Consider the following 20,518-nt stretch of genomic DNA (forward strand, 5'->3'; position numbering starts at 1 on the left):
AATTGTGATCGGGCCAAGTGGTCATTGCCTATCACTTATTTATTTATTTAATTTATTAAATTATTTATATTATGTATATCCTACAATTCTATGCAGATTACAAATTAGTCAGGTACTCAAGCATTTTTCCCTATCTGTCCTGGTGGGTTCACACTCTATCTAATGGATCTGGGGCACTGGGGGATTAAGTGACTTGTCCAGGGTCACATGGAGCAGTGCGGGATTTGAACCCACAACCCCAGGGTGCTGGTGCTGTAGCTCTAACCACTGCATCACACACTCCCCAGGCATTTCTGGTTTTCCAACCATCTTAAGGCTCTGCGAAAACATCAACACACACGTCATTCATACACTTCTAAAACACATGACCAGGTCCCTCCAGACATTTCCTGGTCTTGACCGTGTCTTCCCTGATCCTCATTCTTTTCTGGATCTTCTCCAACCCTTCATTGGCCCTCTAGGTCTTTGGGCAGCTTCTCCGCTGCCAGCCCCACTGGTCTTTCCTCCAGTCACCTTTGGCCAGTGCTTTCAGGGTCTACAGGCTGCTTGCTCTTGGGTCTTCTGGCAGCTTCTGGTACCATTTAATAGTCTCTCCACCAGTTGCCAATGATCCCTCTGCCAGTCATTCACCAGTCCCCATCAGCCTTGAACCTCAAACTCTTCCAGCTGCTTGTAGGGTCACCACCAGTCCTCTAATCCCCAATCTTCTGGGTCCCCACGGGTCCTGGACACTCTTCACCAGTCCCTCCACCAGTCAAACTTGAGCTCCCCTAGATTTCAAGCTCTATCAGGCTCTCTAGCTACTCCTTCTTCCAGACCAATTCTTAGTCACTCAGTCATTTTTTTCCAGATGCACGCCCTGAGGACTCTCCATGAGGATGTCTTCCAGTCAGACATCTCCACTCCCCAAAGACTCCTCCAATCCCTCAGCCACTCTCTGTGAGGACTCTCCCAATCACTCACTCTCCTGGTCACTCGCACAACTCCACCAGACCCTCTGCCAGTCATCACGCTTGAGCCTCCCTTGGATTCCAAGCTCTGCTGAGCAAGCTGGTCTAACAGGCTTATCAAGGGTTAAACCAAAGCCAGCATTCCTCTTCTTGAGAGTAGCCTGGCTCCCAAAGGAGCTCCTGCTTTTTTCAGCTCTTTGCTCTGGAACTGTCCTTTTTAGCACCATACTTTACTCAGGGTGAATGAACAGCTCCCAGGGGCCTTTGCAGGATCTTATGCAGATTAGCTCCTTCTATCTGCTACTAAGGCTTCCCCCTACTGAAACATATAATAGTGGCTATTTGAATTCTTAAGATTAAAGTTTAGCTCTTTTTAAAGCTTTCCTGCAGACCCAAGGGTGTAAATCAGAATCTTAGTTTAGTCTTATTTCTTGATAACAACAAGGTAAAACAAAGAGGTTTGCTTGCTATTCAAAAGACATGGACCTGAATCAGCTGACTAGTCCACAACCAAAGATATCTATGGGTAAGGCTGTCAACTGGATCCATTCACTGGAGAGGGTTGATCCACTCCTGAGTTTACCCTGTTGCAAGCAAGGACTTGCAGTTCTGATTTCCCAATTGCATTCCATAAGAAAAGCAACTACAAGCCCCAGCATGCACTGGGGTAAACCCAAAACTGTATCAACCCTGACCTGTGAATCTGGATACAGTTGGCAGCCTTACCTATGATCCATCACCACCTACGTCACAAAGTGGATATAGACCATGATCGGGTCATAGAATGAATCCACCAGGAATCTAATCTAATCTTCTATTTCTGTGTCGCTCATACCTAGGCAGGCTCAAGGCGACTTATAGAGATGGGCAGGGATGGAGAAGGGAGGAGGAGTGGAAAGGGAGAAAAGAAGAGGCAGGAAGGAGGTGGGGTGTGGAGAGGGTATGGTGATTAAGTGTCAAATAGATGAGTTTTCAGTTTCTTCCGGAATATGGTGTGATTAGGTTCTGTTCTGGTCGTTTCTGTAAGGTCATTCCAAGTTTTTACTCGTAGAAAGGTGAACATGGAGTGGAAAACACGTTTGTATTGAAGATTTTTTTGTGGAAGGGAGATTTAGAAGTATTCTGTTGAGGGTTCTGCGGGAAGTAGACCATGCCTTGGAGAAGAGCTGGATGAGAGGAGCCGCGGAGTTTCCGTAAATTATGCAGTGAATGATGCATGAAATTTTGAAGGTTATTCGTAATGGGATGGGTAGCCAGTGCAGTTGACTGGTGAAGGCTGTAATCGAGTCATATTTTCTCAGGTTGAAGATTAGATTCCAGGCTTGGCACCACTGGGGAGGCTAGCAATTACTGAACCTAAAGCTGGACAGCTCTTGCAATATATTCCGTATACTGTATATCTCTATCTGAAAACTCAAAACATAGGAGCCAAAAATCTGTTCTAGAAGTTGCTCTACTAATCATTAGTCTCTTTCACCCTACCCTATCTTCAACAGAGATGTGGTTTTCTTGGTTGGTGTCATAATTAAGGCATCCACTTTGGGAAACACTATCAGCCTGCCCAAATTTTCCTGCAGGAGTTGGCTACAAGCAGACCAATACCTTAGTACCATATAGAACCATGTTTGGGGCATCTAAAGTCTGCCAGAACAATTTGATAAGGAGCCCTGTGAAGGGGGAAAAGCCTTGGATGGCCAAAAGACTCACTCAAAGAGAAGAGCTTTTAATACTTCCCCTGGGCTGCACTAGAAAAAGTGAAGCAGCTCAATCAACCAATCTGAGATGGCAGCTCCTCCCATTTGAAAAGGGAAGTTTAGATACTGTGACAAATCTAGCTCTCCGTCTAGCTTTGGCACAGGGTTAGCCAGGAAGAGCAGTAAGACCCTATGCAGGAGAGCTGACCAGGTTGGACCTGCCGATTATGAAAGCGCTGACTTCCCTTGTACTAACTTTGATGAGCCAGACAGTGACTGCTGTCAGTTTCGCTAGTGGCCCCCCCCCCCCAATGTATGGTGGTAGGGGTTAAGTGCGAGGCGTACTCACAAACGCCTGGTCCCAGGTTCAGTTCCCTCACTGAAGTTTCACCAGGAAGTAGAATCAAATAATAGGCACAGCCAGAGGTGGTTGCATTAAGAATATATTATAGAAATAGTCTTAAGCATTACAATGAAGCATTACAATTAAGTAGAGAGCAAAGCAGTTTCCCTGCCTTACAGAGTTCAGAAGGAAGCGTGAATTTCCAGGGAAAGGCAGAGAGAGAGAGAAAAGGGGGATGGTCTAAGCTTTGTGTTCCATAGATAAAGGGAAGGATAGACAGAGAAAGAGAGGGAGAGCCAAGACCCCTCTCCTCCAGAGATAGATAGCTAGATTGATAGAACAGAGAGGAGGCTTTTATACCTTGGAATCTTATTCTGTGTATAGAAAACTATTGAGCTTCAATAGAAGTTAAATCTTCCCCTCCTTAGTAAACAACCGAAGAATAGGCTATGGGCATATATGTATTTCCAGTCTGTCTCTGACAATAGTTTCTGATTAAGTTATCTGTGCACCTGGACATATTGTCCTAAGCACCCTCTTAATCAGACATTAACACCTTTTAGCTAGTCATGATTCAATCAGGGCTACTTAAAACAGTTTCCCTGCCCTCAGGGTCTATCTGCATTCCCATTCCAGAGTCAGATTGATATAATTTCCCATAGGCCTTCGCTGACATAAGTAATGCCAACTGAAAATGCTGAATGGTAGCGATAGTTAGGCTGACAACTGCCAGGGAGAGTTCAGTCCAGTTGCAGGTTACTCTCCCAAGCCTGCTATTAGAGCTCAGAGGAACTCAGGAGCTAGGAAACTACAGTTCTCAGAAGGCCAGAGTCACAGCAGGAAGTTGTCACAGAGGCAGACACAGCTGCAGAGAGAGCTTTCTCTCTTCCCCCTCTTCAGAGCAGGGAGGGGCGAATTGGAGCCTGTTAAAACAGGGCAGCTGAGACCAGGGAGGGGGAGGAGCAAAGGGGGCTGCAAGGAGAGCCTCAGAGGCAGCAAGGCTTGCCTCTCTAGCTGAATTCTGACGAGCTGGGCAAGGATTGGGACATGGTGGACATTTCAGACGAGCCTGAGACTACAGCTGAGAGGCAGCTAGAAGGCTGGGAACCCATGGACATTAGTGTGCCGGTTATTCCTAGATGGAGTCTGGATGCAATGGACACAAGCTGAGCAAGGTTGGAAGTGTTTTGCTATTTTTGTTTCTTACCTTTTTGTCTGAAAGTTTTGGGACTATGTTTGTTTGTATGCTGAATTGTTTGAGCTTCCCAGAGCTAGCCTCTGAATCATTCAAGAACCTGAACTGTTGCCTTGGACTGTGTAACATTCCAGACTACGCAGCATTTGTGTTCTTCCCTCTTAACTCAGCTGGAGGCTAATTAGGTGGAGATAAGATACTGAAGGAACGTAAGACACAGAGGAGCTCCATGTGAATGAGTTCCCTATCTGCAGGTATTCTGTGAGAGAGCTTCAAGGTTAGCAGTTTTCCTCTTTAGTTTTATAAAACTTTATTTTTCATACTGCAAGAGTTTTGTTTGCTCCTCTCTCCTGCTCTTTCTTGGTGAGGGAATATTGCTGGAACTATCCTAATCTCAGAGGGCTGGTGAAGAGGACTGAGGTAGAAAGACTAAAGTCCAGCCAAAGTCTTGTATGATTTTTGTGTTTTAAATTGGAGCCAGGCTGTTGTTTGTGAAGTCAGTGTGGCCAGGTTGGCCCAGAGCTCTATGTTTTGGCTCTTATACAAAATGTATTGAAAAGTACTGCAAACTGCTAATAATACCAGGCAGTTTAACCAGAGGTCAAAAATAAAAGTACACCTTTACTTTTGGACATTCCTGGGTGTGTGCATTTTCCCTTGCCTGTCTTCACTGTGAACATTGGACCTTACTGTTTTCACCATAGGCAGTTGCCTAGATAGCCTGAAGGATTCCCTAGTTGAAGGGAACGCGCTGGGAGCATTTACGGTCGCGGTGAACCCAGCTCGCTGCGGTGATCAGGAGCCCGTGGGTTGCGACAATACTTACCTTGGTAATCTTCTTTCTAGTAGACAGGAACATCAGTCTTGACCAAGGGGTTTTAGCCCTCCATGACTGCAAAGTGTGTAGAGCGCATCATTTACATATTCTTCTGTTCCACCTCCCCTCACTCTGGGCTGGGCTGAACCTCCATAGTCTGTATCAAAGCTGATAGTCAGCTCTAGAGTATGTAAAAGAGAGAGGGGATATGGGGATTTTTCCTGACATACCACCAGTCTGTTCTGCTCAACAAGGACACTACGAAATATAAACACATGTAACTCACAGTAACACATAACGAGGTCAAAATGAACATGCTACCTACCTGTGGGCTCTGAGTACTAGCGGCAGGGAGACCAGGGAATATAGCGGATGAAAGCATGTGGAGTGAAGGATGCCGGACCCTAGAGTGCAGCTAAGTACTCTTTAAATTAATGAAATGATAGTGCTGTTACCATTGAACCACATGTGAGAAATCATTTAGAAGAGGCCAACTGAGACTTTAAACTTCAGAATATTTATAACTTGCTGGACTGTGAAGCTGATCGAGTGATTCAATGTTCTGTATATTTTTTTGAATAACTTCAAAATATAATCTTGAAGCACTTTGAGGCACTATTTTGAAGCACTTGTGGCTTGTAGAGTTTTTTTAAAGACCTATGTCTTTTTTTCTCCACAGCTGTGTGCTGGTTGTTAAGCAGTTACATTGTGGACAATCACTGCCCTGTTGTTCATTTTCTGGTTTATATCTAACAGAGTGGCTTCTTTTTGACAGTGTCCAGCATAATTTTCCTTTATAATTTGGTGGTTTTGTATTATGCTGCTCATTTGAATATAGTATGATTTCAATTACCCCAGCATTGACAGGTTAAATGTTACATCGAGGAGTGCTAGGGAGGTAAAATTTCTAGACGTCATAAATTACTGCTTCTTGGACCAACTGGTCCAGGAACTGACAAAAGGGGGAGCTATTTTAGATTTAGTCCTTAGTGGAATTCAGGACATAGTACAGGAGATAACTGTGTTGGGTCTGCTGGGAAACAGTGATCATAACACGATTAAATTTGAGCTGATAACTGGAGTGAGGTTGCAAAAGAAATCAACTGTAGAGACATTTAATTTTCGAAAGGGTGGCTATGATAAAATGAGGAAAATGGTTAAAAAGAAGCTAAAAGGATCAGTTGCAAAGGTTAGGACTGTAAACCAGGCGTGGATTTTATTTAAAAACACCATCGTGGAAGCCCAGACCAGATGTATTCCACATATTAGCAAAGATGAAAAGAAGTGGAAATGAGAGCCAGCATGGTTAAAAGGTGAAGTGAAAGAGGCTATTAGAGTTAAAAAAAAATCCTTTAAAGAATGGAAAAAGGATCTGAATGAAGAAAATAAGAAGAGACGCAAGTTAGATGCAAAGCACTGATAAAGAAAGCTAAGAAAGAATATAAAGAGAAACTTGCAAAAGAGGCAAAAACTCATAACAATTTTTTTAGGTACATCAGAAGCAGAAAACCTGTGAGGGAATCCATGGGACCATTTGATGATCAATGAGCAAAAGGGGTGCTCAGGAAGGATAAGGCCATAGCGGAGAGACTGAATGAATGAATTCTTTGCTTCGGTCTTTATGGAAATGGTTTTCAAGGGTGATGATGCAGAGGAACTGAAAGAAATGTCAATGCATCTGGAAGATATACTGAGCCAAATTGACAAGTTAAAAAGTGATAAGTCACCTGGACCGGATGGTATACATCCCAGGGAACTAAAAGAACTCAAACATGAAATTGCTGACCTGCTGTTAGTGATCTGTAACCTATCACTAAAATCGTCTGTTGTACCTGTCCATTTGGGTTTTTTTTAACCTACTGTTTTTAATTTTGTTAACCACTATCTAGAACCAAAGAGTAACAGTTTTAAAACTCAGATTTCTATGATACTATTGAAGCATGGCACTGCCTCTTTGGGGCTTTTATCCTTGCACCATCACTGTGCAGTGCACTACTACTCACAGCTCAGTATGGGACTGATGCCCAGATGGACACAGCCGTAAAGATTTTTACAAAAATCTTACTTTGCTGTAAGACTGAGAAAAACAGTGCTGCTCAAGTCTGTGCTGTTATGAGGATTTCTCTAATTCTTTTTTAGTTTTGCTCTAATGCTTCTCTGTCTGAATACAGAACAGAAAACTAGGTTCTATGCTGCTTTTTTTTTTTTTTTTTACTTTCCTACTCATGTGCTGACATCAGCCATGGGATTTGTTGGAAAGGTGGCAGGGATAGGCTTGTTTTACTGTTCATCAAAAAGTCTCTACTTGTGAATTGCTTTGTGCTTCTTACTTCACCTCCTTCCAAAGAGGTTTGATTTCTTTAATCTTCCCTATCTCCATGGTTTACTATCAAAAACAAATTGACTAAATGAGGATTTGGCTCAAGCCAGCTTTTTATCCATCTGGTTTGTTTAAAGTAAAAGTCCTTCAGGATATTCACAATGAATATGCATGAGATAAATTTGCATACAATGAAGATAGCACATGCAAATCTCTCATATGCATATTTTTTGTGGGTATTCTGAAAACCTGACTAAAAGGATTGGTTTGAGAACTCCTGGCTTAAATGAACCAAATGGACGAAGGGATGGCTTGAACCAAATCCTCATTCATTCAATTTGTTTTATAATGGTAAACCAAGGGGATAGAGGCCTCTTTGGAAGGAGGTGAAGAAGTAAAAAGCATTTCATGTGTGGAAACTTTTTGATGAACAGCAAAAACAAGCTCATTTCTGCCACCTTTCCAACAAATGAAAACATAATTCTTTTGCAGTTTAGTTTTTGTATAAAAATAAATGCACATCCCTACTATGAACAGCACACTAAAGGTAAAGGATATGTGCTTTTATAAAGAGCACCTTAATTTAAACACATCTTCCAACATCACAGAGAAACTCACCTGGATCAATTATGCAAGTTTGCATAAATCTCTTCACAAGCCTTGGATAATCTCTGAAATAAAAATCTGTATAGTGCTTCAAGTTCAGGTCTCTGTGAGGAAGAGGAAATTTTAGAAAAAAAAAAAATTAGAAAGACAGGACCAACTGTAACATAAAATACCACAGTCCATAAAATGTTCAAGAACGTTTTAATCTCCACAGATTATTTTCTACCAGCTCCTTGTTTATATCTATTACCACTGAATCAAGAAAATTACCCCCTACTGTCTCCTCTTTGAACCCACCACCCTCATAATGTTCTACTTCACCAATTGGAGTATGGAGATACTGATAGCTGCGGCTGCCCGATCGCCGCCCAAACATCTCCATCCCTCCTGATCGCTGCCACCCGATTGTCGCCATCTGAACTCTATCGCTGCTGCCGCCGTCTGAGCATCTCCCTCCCTGCTCCTTACCTTCGCAGCAGGCAATTTCTCTAAAAGTGATTCCTACCAGCAACCGGAACGTTGAAATCGTGTGTGGCTGCTATAAAGGTCATCTCTGATGCAACCGGAAGTTGCATCAGAGACAACCTTTCCTGCAGCCACATGCGATTTCAACGCTCCGGCTGCTGGTAGGAATCACTTTTAGAGAAATTGCCTGCCACGAAGTTAAGAAGCAGGGAAGGAGAAAGGGAGGAATGGGGCAGTGACTGGGACAAATTTTTTCCTGTGTCATTTTCTAACTGTAGCAGTGAGTGCAGGTGCCTGATCAGCCTACACTGCAGATGGAGGGATGGAGGAGCCTAGCATTGTAATGGAATTTAAACATGTTTGGGACAAAAAGGGAAGTGGTGGAATAGGATTGAGAGTAGTCCTTTCAACTATATTCCATTGTCTTCTCCTGGTTTGTCCCTTGAAAAATCTGAGAACTGAATTGCTTAGAAACAGGTATACATACATTTTTTTCTTCTCCCCTTTCAAAAGGAGTACAGTAGCTAATCCTCCAGCCTCCCCAAAAAATTACCACCAGACTTTCTGTTTAGGATTAATTTAGGTGCAAAGGGAAAAAGTCAAATGAAAACTCAATTTATATTATACTGTTTTGTCACAAGAGCTTCACTTTATAAATGTGAAAAAGTTGTTTCAAAGCTAAATGAAAAAGTAAAAGTTCACAAATTGCTTTACATTTAGAAATAGAAGCACAGAGCATCCTTATGGCCCAGAATTTTACTCTGCTTTTGCCTTATAAAAAGATTCATTTATGATCTGACAAATCTGGATCTCATTTTGAGAACTACTTATTTATCAAGGTCAATAGTTTTTTTTTCATGGTCACCCTGCTTTGAATAACCTTATTTTCAAATGTAGCTTTTATTTAAGAAACAGAAAAAAAAAAATCTGAGGTCTCCAGTCCAGAGAATACAGACTTCAATGTTTCACAGATGACAGAAGATAAGGATTACCTTGCCAGCTGAATCAAAACAACAACAAGGGACCGTGTCCCTTCTCTCATGAGGCTGTTCAATTTGAGGTCTTCATAGACAAGATGAAGCACAAAAAAAAGAGCTGGAATATGGTTGTACAAGAGGGTGGTAGAATCCAAAGTGAGGCTGTACGGAAACCCTATTCTAGAACAAGGAACTTCCAAAGGGTCCAGTTGCAGAGCACTTGTCAGAAGGTGAGATTCCACATTTCGATGGTAGTCTGAATTCAACAGGTATTCCCAGTCCTAAATAATAAGAAATTATTTAGTTAACTACCCCAGGAAAAAGAGCAGCAAAACACGCTTATTTTGTGTTGTTACTTCTACCTCACCCCCAACAAGTTTGATAATAAAAAACACAAAACAGTATAAAAGCAGAACTAGGACACATATCCATAAAACTTAGCGTAGAAAGAAAAATCTGGTTCAGGTATCAACTCATTAACAGCAACATAAATATTGTCTAATATCAGGCATAACCCCTCAAAGGTCATTCAGGATCAAAACTCAAACAAGGAACCTACCTAGAAACGGCAAAGGAATAAATTCTGTTCTCTTAAGCTTCCATGGCTGGCATTACAATTGTTGTGGTTGTCCAGGACTTGCAACATCAGAGCAAGTGGAACTCAAGTTTCAGCCATCATGCTGTGGCTTTCTTCAGGGTGAAAAAGAAGAAAGTCATAGACAACCACAACAATAACAACACAGTAAATAGTGTAATGGGCCACATCTTTTGGGAAAACTAGCAGGCCAGCTTACTACACAGAAACTCCAGGCAACCAGAATACCTGGACACACACACATACACAAAAGATAAACCCTTTAGCAAGTAAAGAAAAAGTTAATACAAACTAAAAACAAATACATAGACAAAAATTAAACTAAAACCCCAAGAAGCCCAACTCTATAGAGAAACAGGAGACCCATTTCCTTCTGTACTATGCAAAATATATGTCCAAAACTGACATGTTCCAGTCACTAAACTTTCTCTCAATTTCTGGTTTCTGCTTTCCTGTTTTTTTTCTTAACTCTCCCTAGGGTCTCTAATCCATTTGTTATTTTTCTCTTTTCTTCACTTCCTACCATAGGAACATGAGAATTGTCATCCTAGGTCGAACAAACAGTGGCCAATTCAGGTCACAAGTAATTGGTAAGATCTCAAAAAGTAGCAAGAATCTATGCTACTTACCTCCAGCATAAACAGCAGTTTTCCCCAGGTCTATACTAATAATGGTTTATGGACTTTTCTTCTAGGAATTTGTGTGAACTTGTTTGAAAGCCAGCTACACTATATGAACTCCACAGTTTAACAATGAAGAACTGTTTCCTCTTATTTGTTTTAAATGCACTGCTTATTGACTTCAAGGCATACCACCCAGTCTTTGTACTTTTTGAAAAAAATATATACAATTGATTCATGTTTACCCATTCCACTCCATAAAGGATTTTATACACCTGCAACATATCTCCCCTCAGCCTTCTCTTTCCCAAACTGAAGCTCCCCAGCCTCCCTAGCCTTTCCTAATATAAGTCATTCCATTCCCTTAACCATTTTGGTCACCCTTCTTTGTATCTTTTCTAATTGTTTTAATTGTATGTTGAATATTTGTTTGACATTAGTTATTATGAATGTTATGCAACCTGCTCAGAATTGTGGATGTAGTGGGCTATAAAATGTTTAAATAAATAAATTCCACTATATCTTTGAGATACAGCAACCAAAATTGTAAACAAAATCAAGCAATGATCACCCCATGGACCAATAGCGAGGTATTATGATATTTGTTTAATATTCTATTCCTATCCTAATTACTCCTAACACTGCTTACTTTGTCTGCTGAAATACTTCCTGTGGCTAGGAAAAATCAAAATGGGTACAGGCATCCTTTAGTTCAATTCAGAAGTGGATGCAAAATGGGGTACAATATAGCACTGAAACATGGGTGGCACAGTAAACTTTTGCCATGGGGGAAAATATTTAGTTATACTGTATTACTGTGAACTTACATATAATGCTTTTGTTTTAAATTTTGTCCCAAAATAATTTAAACTGTATTTTGCGTTATTTCTGTTAAATTTGTGTTTGTTTTAACTGTAACCTTCCTAGAATTTTAAATTGGATAGGATATCTTTTTTTTTTTTTTTTTTTTAAATAAATACATAAGAACATAAGAATAGCCATACCAGATCAGACCAACAGTCCATTTAGCCCACTATCCTGTTTCATGTCAACAAGAACCCGGCAGAAATCCAAATAGTGACAACATTTCATGCTACCGATCCTAGGGCAAGCAATAGCTTCCCCCATGCCTGTCAATAGCAGACCATGGACTTTTCCCCCAGGAACTTGTCCAAACCCTTTTTAAACCCAGCTATGCTAACCACTGTTATCACAATCTCTGGAAATGAGTTCCAGATATCAACTATGTTTTTGATGTCATTTACCCACATTAATTCTAACTCACAACTTACCATGATTATTTCTTCCAACAACTGACTTTATTGTTTACTGTTAATTTTTGTTAGTACACCTGGATTTTCACTGCTAAATGAATTCCAACATTTGTGCTTATTTTCTATAAAATAAAGAGATACTGTGTTTGTGCTTACCTCATCCGATCCGGTCTCAGAAGGCCTGGCTTTTTTGGGAGCTATCACTGGAGAAAGAGATCCTTCAAAATCAAGCTGCAAGGAGAACCCAATCAGGAAACAATATTTCATTAATAAGTACCACTTTGTGAAAAAATTATTGCAAATAAAGAAATGATCCTAAATAAATTTAGAGTGTGCAGCCCCAAAATGCTCATTTTGCTTACATAGTAACATAGTAAATGACAGCATATAAAGACCTGAACAGATCATCTAGTCTGCCCAACAGACCGGGACTGCAGAAGACAAACGTGAATAGGGATGGAGGAGTGGTAGACCCTGATTGATTTTCATAGAGTTGTATTCGTAAGGAGCTAACTAAAATAAAGGTAGACAAAGCGATGGGGCCAGATGGTACATCAGAGGGTGCTGAAGGAACTTAGGGAAGTTCTGGTGGCGCCGCTGACTGACCTTTTCAGTGAGTCTCCAGAGTCGGGAATGGAACCAGAAGGACTGGCGAAGGGCAGATGTGGTCCCTCTCCACAAAAGTGGAAGTAAGGAAGAAGTAGGGAATTACAGGCCAGTAAGTCTGGCTTCTGTGGTAAGCAAATTAATGGGAACACTTTTAAAAATAGAGCATGGTACAGTTTCTGGAATCCTGTGAATTACAGGACCGGAGGCAACATGGATTCACTAGAGGTAGGTCTTGTCAGACAAATCTGATCAATTTCTTTGACTGGGTGACCACAGAGAATTGGATAGAGGTATTTAGATTTTAGCAAAGCCCTTGACAGAGTTCCACACAGATGTCTAAATAAATAAACTGAGTGGCCTAGGAATGGGTCCCAAAGGGACGGGCTGGGTCAAGAATTGGTTGAGTGGAAGGCAACAGAGAGAGTAATCAATGGAGATCACTTTGAAGAAAGGGATGTTACCAGTGGTGTGCCTCAAGGCTCTGTTCTTGGGCCTGTTCTTTTTAATATTTTTATAAACGATATTGCTGAAGGGTTGTCAGGTAAGATTTGCCTCTTTGTGGATGATATCAAAGGATACCAAAATCTGCAATAGAGTAGACATGCCAGATGGTGTGAATAACATGAAGAAAAGCCTTACGAAGTTTGAAGAATGTTCTGAAATTTGGCAGCTAAAATTTAATGCTAAAAAATGCAAGGTCATGCATTTGGGCTGCAAAAACCTGAGGCAACGGTACAGTTTAGGGGGTGAAGAACTTATGTGCACAACGGAAGAGCGGGACTTGGGTGTGATTGTATGTGATAATCTTAAGGTGGCCAAACAGGTTGAAAAGGTGACAGCGAAATTCGCTAGAAGGATGGTAGGTTGCATAGGAAGAGGTATGGCCCATAGGAAAAAGAAGGTATTGATGCCCCTGTATAAGACTTTGGTGAGACCTCATTTAGAATATTGTGGACAATTCTGGAGGCCGCACCTTCAAAAAGAAATAAAAAGGATGGAGTCGTTCCAAAGGAAGGCTACTAAAATGGTGCGTGACCTTCGGCATAAGGCGTATGGGGACAGACTTAAAGATACTTTGTATACTGTATACTTTGGAGGAAAGGCGGAAGAGGGGAGATATGATAGATGTTAAAATACTTACGTGATGTAAATCTGCATGAGTCGAGTCTCTTTCATTTGAAAGGAAGTTCTGGAATGAGAGGGCATAGGATGAAGTTAAGAGGTGATAGGCTCTGGAATAATCTAAGGAAATACTTTTTTACAGAAAGGGTTGTAGATGCATGGAACAGTCTCCCAGAAGAGGTGGTGGAGACAGAGACTGTGTTAGGCACGAGGGATCTCTTAGAGAGAGGAAGAGATAATGGTTACTGTGGATGGGCTGACTGGATGGGCCATTTGGCCTTTTATCTGCCATCATGTTTCTATATAATTCATGATTAATTTGTCTTTCTTTGACATTTCTAGGACATAGACCATAGAAGTCTGCCCAGCACTGTCCTCATGTTCCAAATTATCTGAGTTTCTGTTGAGGTTCTCCCCCAACCCATCCTAAACTGAACTGTCATATATTGGACACAGACCATGCAAGTCTGCACAGTATCAGCCTTAGTTCCTCACAGCCAGAGTCACCATCTAGCTCCATTTGACACATCACACACACATGCAACTATTTAAGGTTTTCTGGGGGATTTTTATACTATTCATTTTCTAAATTAAAGATCCTCTGTGTTCACCCCACGCTCTTTTGACATCTGTCAACGTTTTCATCGTCCTCATGTTGTTTATGGGAATGTTCTTTCCCATTTAAGAGGCAATATTGTAAACACCTGTTACTGGTAAGTATCTTTGCTTTCCCTGAGGACAAGCAGGTCATAGTATTCTCACATCTGAGAATCCCACGCTACCAGGCTCACTGAAAAACAATGTTATGAGATAGGAAATTGAAACGTCGAGGCCCTGAAAGTCAATCATCCTGAAACTATATACGGTACAAATTAGTTGTGAAGGTGAAGCCTGGAACACAATAAAACTGGGCCTAGGAAGGTAGAGCTGGATTCTAAATACCAAATAAATTCTGCAGGACTGTCTGACCAAATTGGCTGTCACATCAAGAATTCTGCTCAAGGCAGTAATGAGATGGGAATGTATGGACCGAAGTTCACACTGCAGCTTTGCAAATCTCCTTGATGGAGGATGACCTCAACTTGGCAATGGCTCTGATATTATGAGCCCTGATATGACTCTCTAGAGACAGCCAGCCTTGGTATAAGTGAAGGTGTCATAAGGTAGGCTGCCATATGACCCAAGCCTGTAGCAGAAACAAAGGACCTCACTGTTGTGCAGAATGGAAAAGAGATCTACCAAGGGGGTGCCCCACTCCTGAAGATCCTGTGGGCTATATCCATATTGAGAAACCACTTGTGAGGTTGCACGACCCTGCTCAGTCTGTTTGTCAGGCTGTTGTTCTTGCCAGGCAGATACGTTGCTCTTAGAATCATCCCATGGAGGAGGACCCACCGGAAAGCAGAGTTACTTACTGTAACAGTTGTTATCCAGGGACAGCAGGCAGATATTCTCAACAGTGGGTGACGTCACCGACGGAGCCCCACAGTAGACAGCCTCGAAAGCAGACTTGCTTGAAGATCTTTGTAAGAGCTTCCGAGTGCTGCACTGCGCATGCGCAAGTGCCTTCCCGCCCGAGTTAGGGCGCGCATCTCCTGTGAGGAACCTCAGTTCAGATACCTAGCTAAGAAGCCAACCAGGGGAGGAGGGTGGGTTGTGAGAATATCTGCCTGCTGTCCCTGGATAACAACTGTTACGGTAAGTAACTGTGCTTTATCCCAGGACAAGTAGGCAGCATATTCTCAACAGTGGGTGACCTCTAAGCTAAGCATAATGGGATGGAGGGAGAGTTGGCAAGTTAAGAAAAAAGATTTTGCAAAACAGATTGGCCAAAATGGCCATCCCTTCTGAAGAAAGTATCCAGACAGTAATGAGAGGTGAATGTATGAACCGAGGACCAAGTGGCAGCCTTGCAGATTTCCTCAATAGGAGTTGATCTGAGGAAAGCTACAGACGCCGCCATAGCTCTAACTCTATGGCCCGTGACTCGACCCTGCAGAGGGAGACCAGCCTGAGCATAGCAGAAAGAGATGCAAGCAGCCATCCAGTTGGAGATGGTACGCTTCGAGAAAGGGTGTCCCAACTTATTTGGATCGAAGGAGATGAAAAGTTGTGGGAATGTCCTGTGAGGTTGAGTGCGTTGCAAGTAGAAAGCCAAGGCACGCTTGCAGTCCAAAGTATGGAGAGCCACTTCTCCAGGGTGAGAATGAGGCTTTGGAAAAAATACTGGAAGAACAATAGATTGATTGATGTGAAATTCTGAAACAACTTTAGGTAAGAATTTTGGATGAGTACGGAGGACCACCTTGTCATAATGGAAAACTGTGAAAGGTGGATCCGCACCAAAGCTTGTAACTCACTGACTCTTCGAGCAGACATGAGGGCAATTAGGAAAACTACTTTCCAAGTAAGGTACTTGAGATGAGCCTTATCAATTGGTTCAAATGGAGGCTTCATCAATTGAGCCAAGACAACATTGAGATCCCACTGGGAGTGGTTTAAGTGGTGGATGAACATTAAAAAGTCCTTTCATAAAGCGGAAACCCACAGGATGTGCAGACAAAAGTTTCCCATCAAGAGGCTGATGAAAAGCAGCAATCACACTGAGATGGACTCGGATAGATGTAGACTGAAGTCCCAAATGTGATAAGTGAAGTAAATAATCCAAAACAGAAGCCAAGGAGGTAGACACTGGCTCCATATGGCGAGTGGAACACCAAGCAGAAAATCTAGTCCATTTCTAGCCGTAACACTGCCGAGTGGACGGCTTTCTGGAAGCTACCAAAATATCTTGTACACACTGAGAGAACTGTATAGAGTCTGTTAGGTTGAAAGGTACCAAGCTGTTATATGTAGATACTGCAGGTTGGGATGTAGCAAGGATCCTTGACTCTGAGTAAGCAGAGAGGGAAAACCTGGTAGAAGCAGAGGCTCGCTGGTGCTGAGTTGAAGTAGAAGGGAGTACCACGGTTGTCTGGGCCACCGAGGAGCTATCAGAATCATGGTGGCATGTTCTGTCTTGAGTTTGACAAGAGTCTTGAGAATCAGAGGGAATGGAGGGAAGGCATAGAGAAAGTGACTCGTCCAATCCAGGAGAAAAGCATCTGCCTCAAGACGCTGGGGAGAGTATATTCGAGAGCAGAACTGAGGCAGCTTGTTGTTGAGGGAGACGCAAAGAGGTCTATCTGAGGGGTCCCCCATTGAGTAAACACCTGACGTAGAGGCGAGGAATTGAGTGTCCATTCGTGAGGTTGCAGAAGACGACTCAATTTGTCCGCCAGACAGTTGTGCTGACCTTGAATATATGCAGCTCTAAGAAAGATGTTCTGATGGATGGCACAATCCCACAACTTCAGAGCTTCTTGACAAAGGGAGTGAGATCCCGTACCTCCCTGTTTGTTGACATAGTACATGGCGACTTGGTTGTCCATCCGGACAAGGACTACGTTGTCATAAAGAAGGTGTTGAAAAGCTTTGAGAGCATTGAAAATCGCTCTGAGTTCCAACAGATTGATGTGACAAAGACGGTCCGCAGGAGTCCAATGACCTTGGGTATGGAGTCTGTCGAGATGGGCTCCCCATGCATAGGTTGATGAGTCTGTTGTGAGAACCTACTGATGAGGGAGACTTTGGAACAGCAAACCTCTGGAAAGATTAGAAGAGAGCATCCACCAGTGGAGAGACTGCTTCAACAAAGGAGTTTCTGTAATTTGTTGGGTCGGTAGCTTGTTGCCACTGAGATGCCAGGGTCCACTGAGGTATGCGAAGGTGAAGTCTGGCAAAAGGAGTCACGTGAACTGTAGAAGCCATGTGACCGAGCAGAACCATCATTTGCCTTGCTGAAATTGATGTGAGATGAGACACTTGATGGCAAAGGCGAATGAGGGTATCCCGACATGGTGGAGGTAGAAACGCTCTGAGCTGGACAGTGTCTAGAGAGGCTCCAATGAATTGGAGAGACTGAGATGGGGTCAGCTGGGATTTTGTAAAGTTGGCTTCGAACCCCAGACTTTGGAGGAACATAATAGTCTGTTGGGTCGCTACAATAACCCCTTGAGAGGGGGCCTTGATAAGCCAGTCGTCCAGGTATGGAAAAACTTGAAGACCATGGGCACGGAGGGCTGCAGCCACCACCACCAGACACTTCGTGAAGACTCTGCAGGATGAGGCAAGTCCAAAAGGAAGAACTCTGTATTGTAGATGAAGATTCCTCACCTGAAATCTCAAATACTTGCGAGAGGCTGGATGAATCGGGATATGAGTGTAAGCCTCTATGAGATCCAGGGAGCATAGCCAATCTCCCTGATTTATCAGGGAATACAAAGTTGGTAAAGAAAGCATCCAAAACTTCTCTTTGACTAGAAATTTGTTGAGGGCTCTGAGGACCAGAATGGGTCGCAAATCCCCCGTCTTCTTTGGGACTAGAAAATAACGGGAATAAAAGCCCATGTCCCGTTGGTTCAGAGGAACCTCCTCGACAGCTCGAAGGCGAAGAAGAGCTTGAGCTTCCTGAAGAAGGGGAAGTTGCAATGAATTGGAAGGACACTCTCTTGGAGGGCGAACTGGAGGCACCTGAAGAAAGTGAAGTGAGTATCCCTCCCAAAGGACCCAGAGATCTGAGGTGATCATCTCCCACTGGTGATAAAATTGGTGAAGACAACCTCCTATGGGCAGAAGAGAATTTTGATGCAGGGAGGTTGGCATGCTCAGACTGGGAATGTCAAAAAGACTGAGCAGGTTTAGTCGCAGCAGGAGTCTGAGCCTTCTGCTGTTGTTATTGTTGTGGAGGCCTTCTAGGCAGAGGCCTGGAGAAAGCCGGTGTCGTTTTTGGGGGATAACAACGCGGTGGTTGCTTGTATGGCCGAGCAGGAGTCTTAGGCTTCGGCCGAATCAAGGAAGCAAAAGAGCGCTCATATTCAGAGAGGCGCTTTGTAGCAGCTTCAATAGAATTATCAAAGAGTTTATTTCCCTGGCAAGGCAAATTCGTAGATTAGGTCCTGCAGATTGGGGACCATATCAACAATGCGGAGCCAGGCGAGACGGCGCATGGCTACTGCAAAGGCCGAAACTCTAGAAGAGAGCTCAAAAGCATCGTATGTGGCTTGTAGCATGAAGAGGCAAAGCTGAGACAGAGTTCTGATGATCTGTTTGAATTCTGGAAGACTTTGTTCCTCAAGAGCCGGGTAGAATTTAGGCAGTAATTTTAGGAAATGGTTAAAATAAGCTGTGAAAATGTAGTTATAATTGAGAATTCTGTTAGCCATCATGGAATTCTGGTATAATCTGCGGCCAAACTTGTCCATGGTATGGCCCTCCCTGCCTGGAGGGACCGCAGCGTAAAGCTTAGATGGATGAGCTTTTTTAAAGAAGATTCCACCACCAAAGACTGATGGGATAATTGAGATTTCTCAAAGCTTCTGCAAGGTACTGTGCGATACCTGGATTCCAGCTTGGATGGAATGGCTGTGATGGAATAAGGAGTTTCCATATTCCTTAAGAAAGTTTGCTTCAATACTGGAGTCATAGGAAGCCTCAAGGTCTCCTTGGGTGGATAAGGCAACTCCATGTCAGCCAAGTAGTCAGGTGTATACTTGGAATCAGAGTGGAGATCCAGTTGAAGAGCTTTTCCCAAGTCGAAGATGAACCTGGCAAAAGAGGTAGACTTCGAGGTCGAGGCATCTTCCGGAGAAGGAGTGCGAGACTGAGGAACTACTGAGTAGGAGGAAGAAGCATCTCTGGAATACTGAGACAGAGGCTCAGAGTCCAGGCGCACAGTGATTGAGGAAATGCACTACCTGCGTGAGGAGGAGTCAGTGAGTGTTTATGCTTCAAAACCCTCGATGGTGAAGTTCCCGGGGTTCAAGGAACAGATTGGGTCGAGGCAGGAGTAGAAGGCTCCCTCGGAGGCGGTCTCGATGGAAGAGTCCTTGACCTCGATGGACTTCGAGGAGAAGCAGCCAGTGTAATAGCTTTGCGAGACTTATGTTTAGATTTGGAAGAAATCTCAGTAGCCTTGGATAAACGAGGCATAGAAGTCTCAGTATCCAGAGAAGGTGAAGGTTTCTGTTGTAGCGATGTCTCCCGAGGAAGCTTGGAAGCGAGATGCCTCGAATGCCTCGAGCGATGCTTCAGTCGAGGTGGAGGAGACTGTGTCCGAGGAGTAGGTGAAGAGTCACTGGATGAGAACTGGCGAGTCTTCCGAGGCTTGCCTCTAGGTGTTTCCACCGGGGTCTCAGACTGCCGCACAGGCTGGCTCATAGGAAGCAGGGTCGAGGATGGGAGGAGTTGAGCCATGACCGAGGAAGTCTGCATGGTCAGAATGGCTTTTAACATGTCCTCGAACATGGGCACTGAGACAAAAGGATCAGGTCTCGAAGGTGCAGCAATGCGCTCCAAGGAGGGCAACCTCGAGGTTGAGTATTCCCGATGCTTGGAGGCACGCTTAGCTGGAGGTCTAGTCAAGGCAGGTAGGCCAGCAGATATGGCCTGGGATGCCTGTGACTCTAGAGGCTTCTTAGGAGTAGTACCTGAAGGAGAGACAGGAGACTTACCCATCGAGGTCTTCAGAGGAGCTGCTGCTGAGGCCTTCGAGGCCGAAGAAGTCGAGGTTGAGGTCTTGGTGGAGGCAGAAGCTGGAGTCGAGGTCAAGGACTTAGAGGTCGAGGCCATCCCCGAAGCCAAGGTCGAGACCTTGTCAGCTGGCTGGTCCATCGTGCCAAAAAGTTGAAGGAGCTTGGCACGGCGCCGACAAAGGGCCCGAGGTTGGAGGGTAGCACAGCGCGAACAAGGACAATGTTCAAGACCCAGATAAACAATACACCGACTATGAGGATCGGTGATTGAAAGGGTTTTGTTGCACTGGCTACACTTTTTGAACCCGGTTAGAGGCCGGGACATAGAAAAAACGAAGACCGACGTACCGAATGAGGTA

The 20,518-nt window shown here is 43.4% G+C and overlaps 1 protein-coding gene across 4 annotated transcripts in view; it reads right to left on the reverse strand.

Moving 5' to 3' along the window:
• Positions 1–20,518, reverse strand: part of ANAPC1 (anaphase promoting complex subunit 1) — a 261,021-nt gene that overhangs the window by 172,195 nt on the left and 68,308 nt on the right. For 3 of the 4 annotated variants that reach the window (XR_004538746.1, XM_033936934.1, XM_033936932.1), the window contains exons 18-21: positions 13,607–13,654; positions 12,013–12,087; positions 9,383–9,648; positions 7,938–8,029 (exon numbers count right to left, since the gene is read on the reverse strand). Coding sequence is in view for 3 of the 4 variants with exons in the window: in XM_033936934.1 (XP_033792825.1) it covers positions 7,938–8,029; positions 9,383–9,648; positions 12,013–12,087; positions 13,607–13,654 (481 nt within the window). In the remaining variant the exon portion in view is untranslated. The remainder of the gene's footprint in view (positions 1–7,937; positions 8,030–9,382; positions 9,649–12,012; positions 12,088–13,606; positions 13,655–20,518) is intronic. The other variant, XM_033936933.1, reaches the window with a different exon arrangement.

This window comes from Geotrypetes seraphini, chromosome 3 (genome assembly GCF_902459505.1).
Source record: "Geotrypetes seraphini chromosome 3, aGeoSer1.1, whole genome shotgun sequence".
NCBI lineage: Eukaryota > Metazoa > Chordata > Amphibia > Gymnophiona > Dermophiidae > Geotrypetes > Geotrypetes seraphini.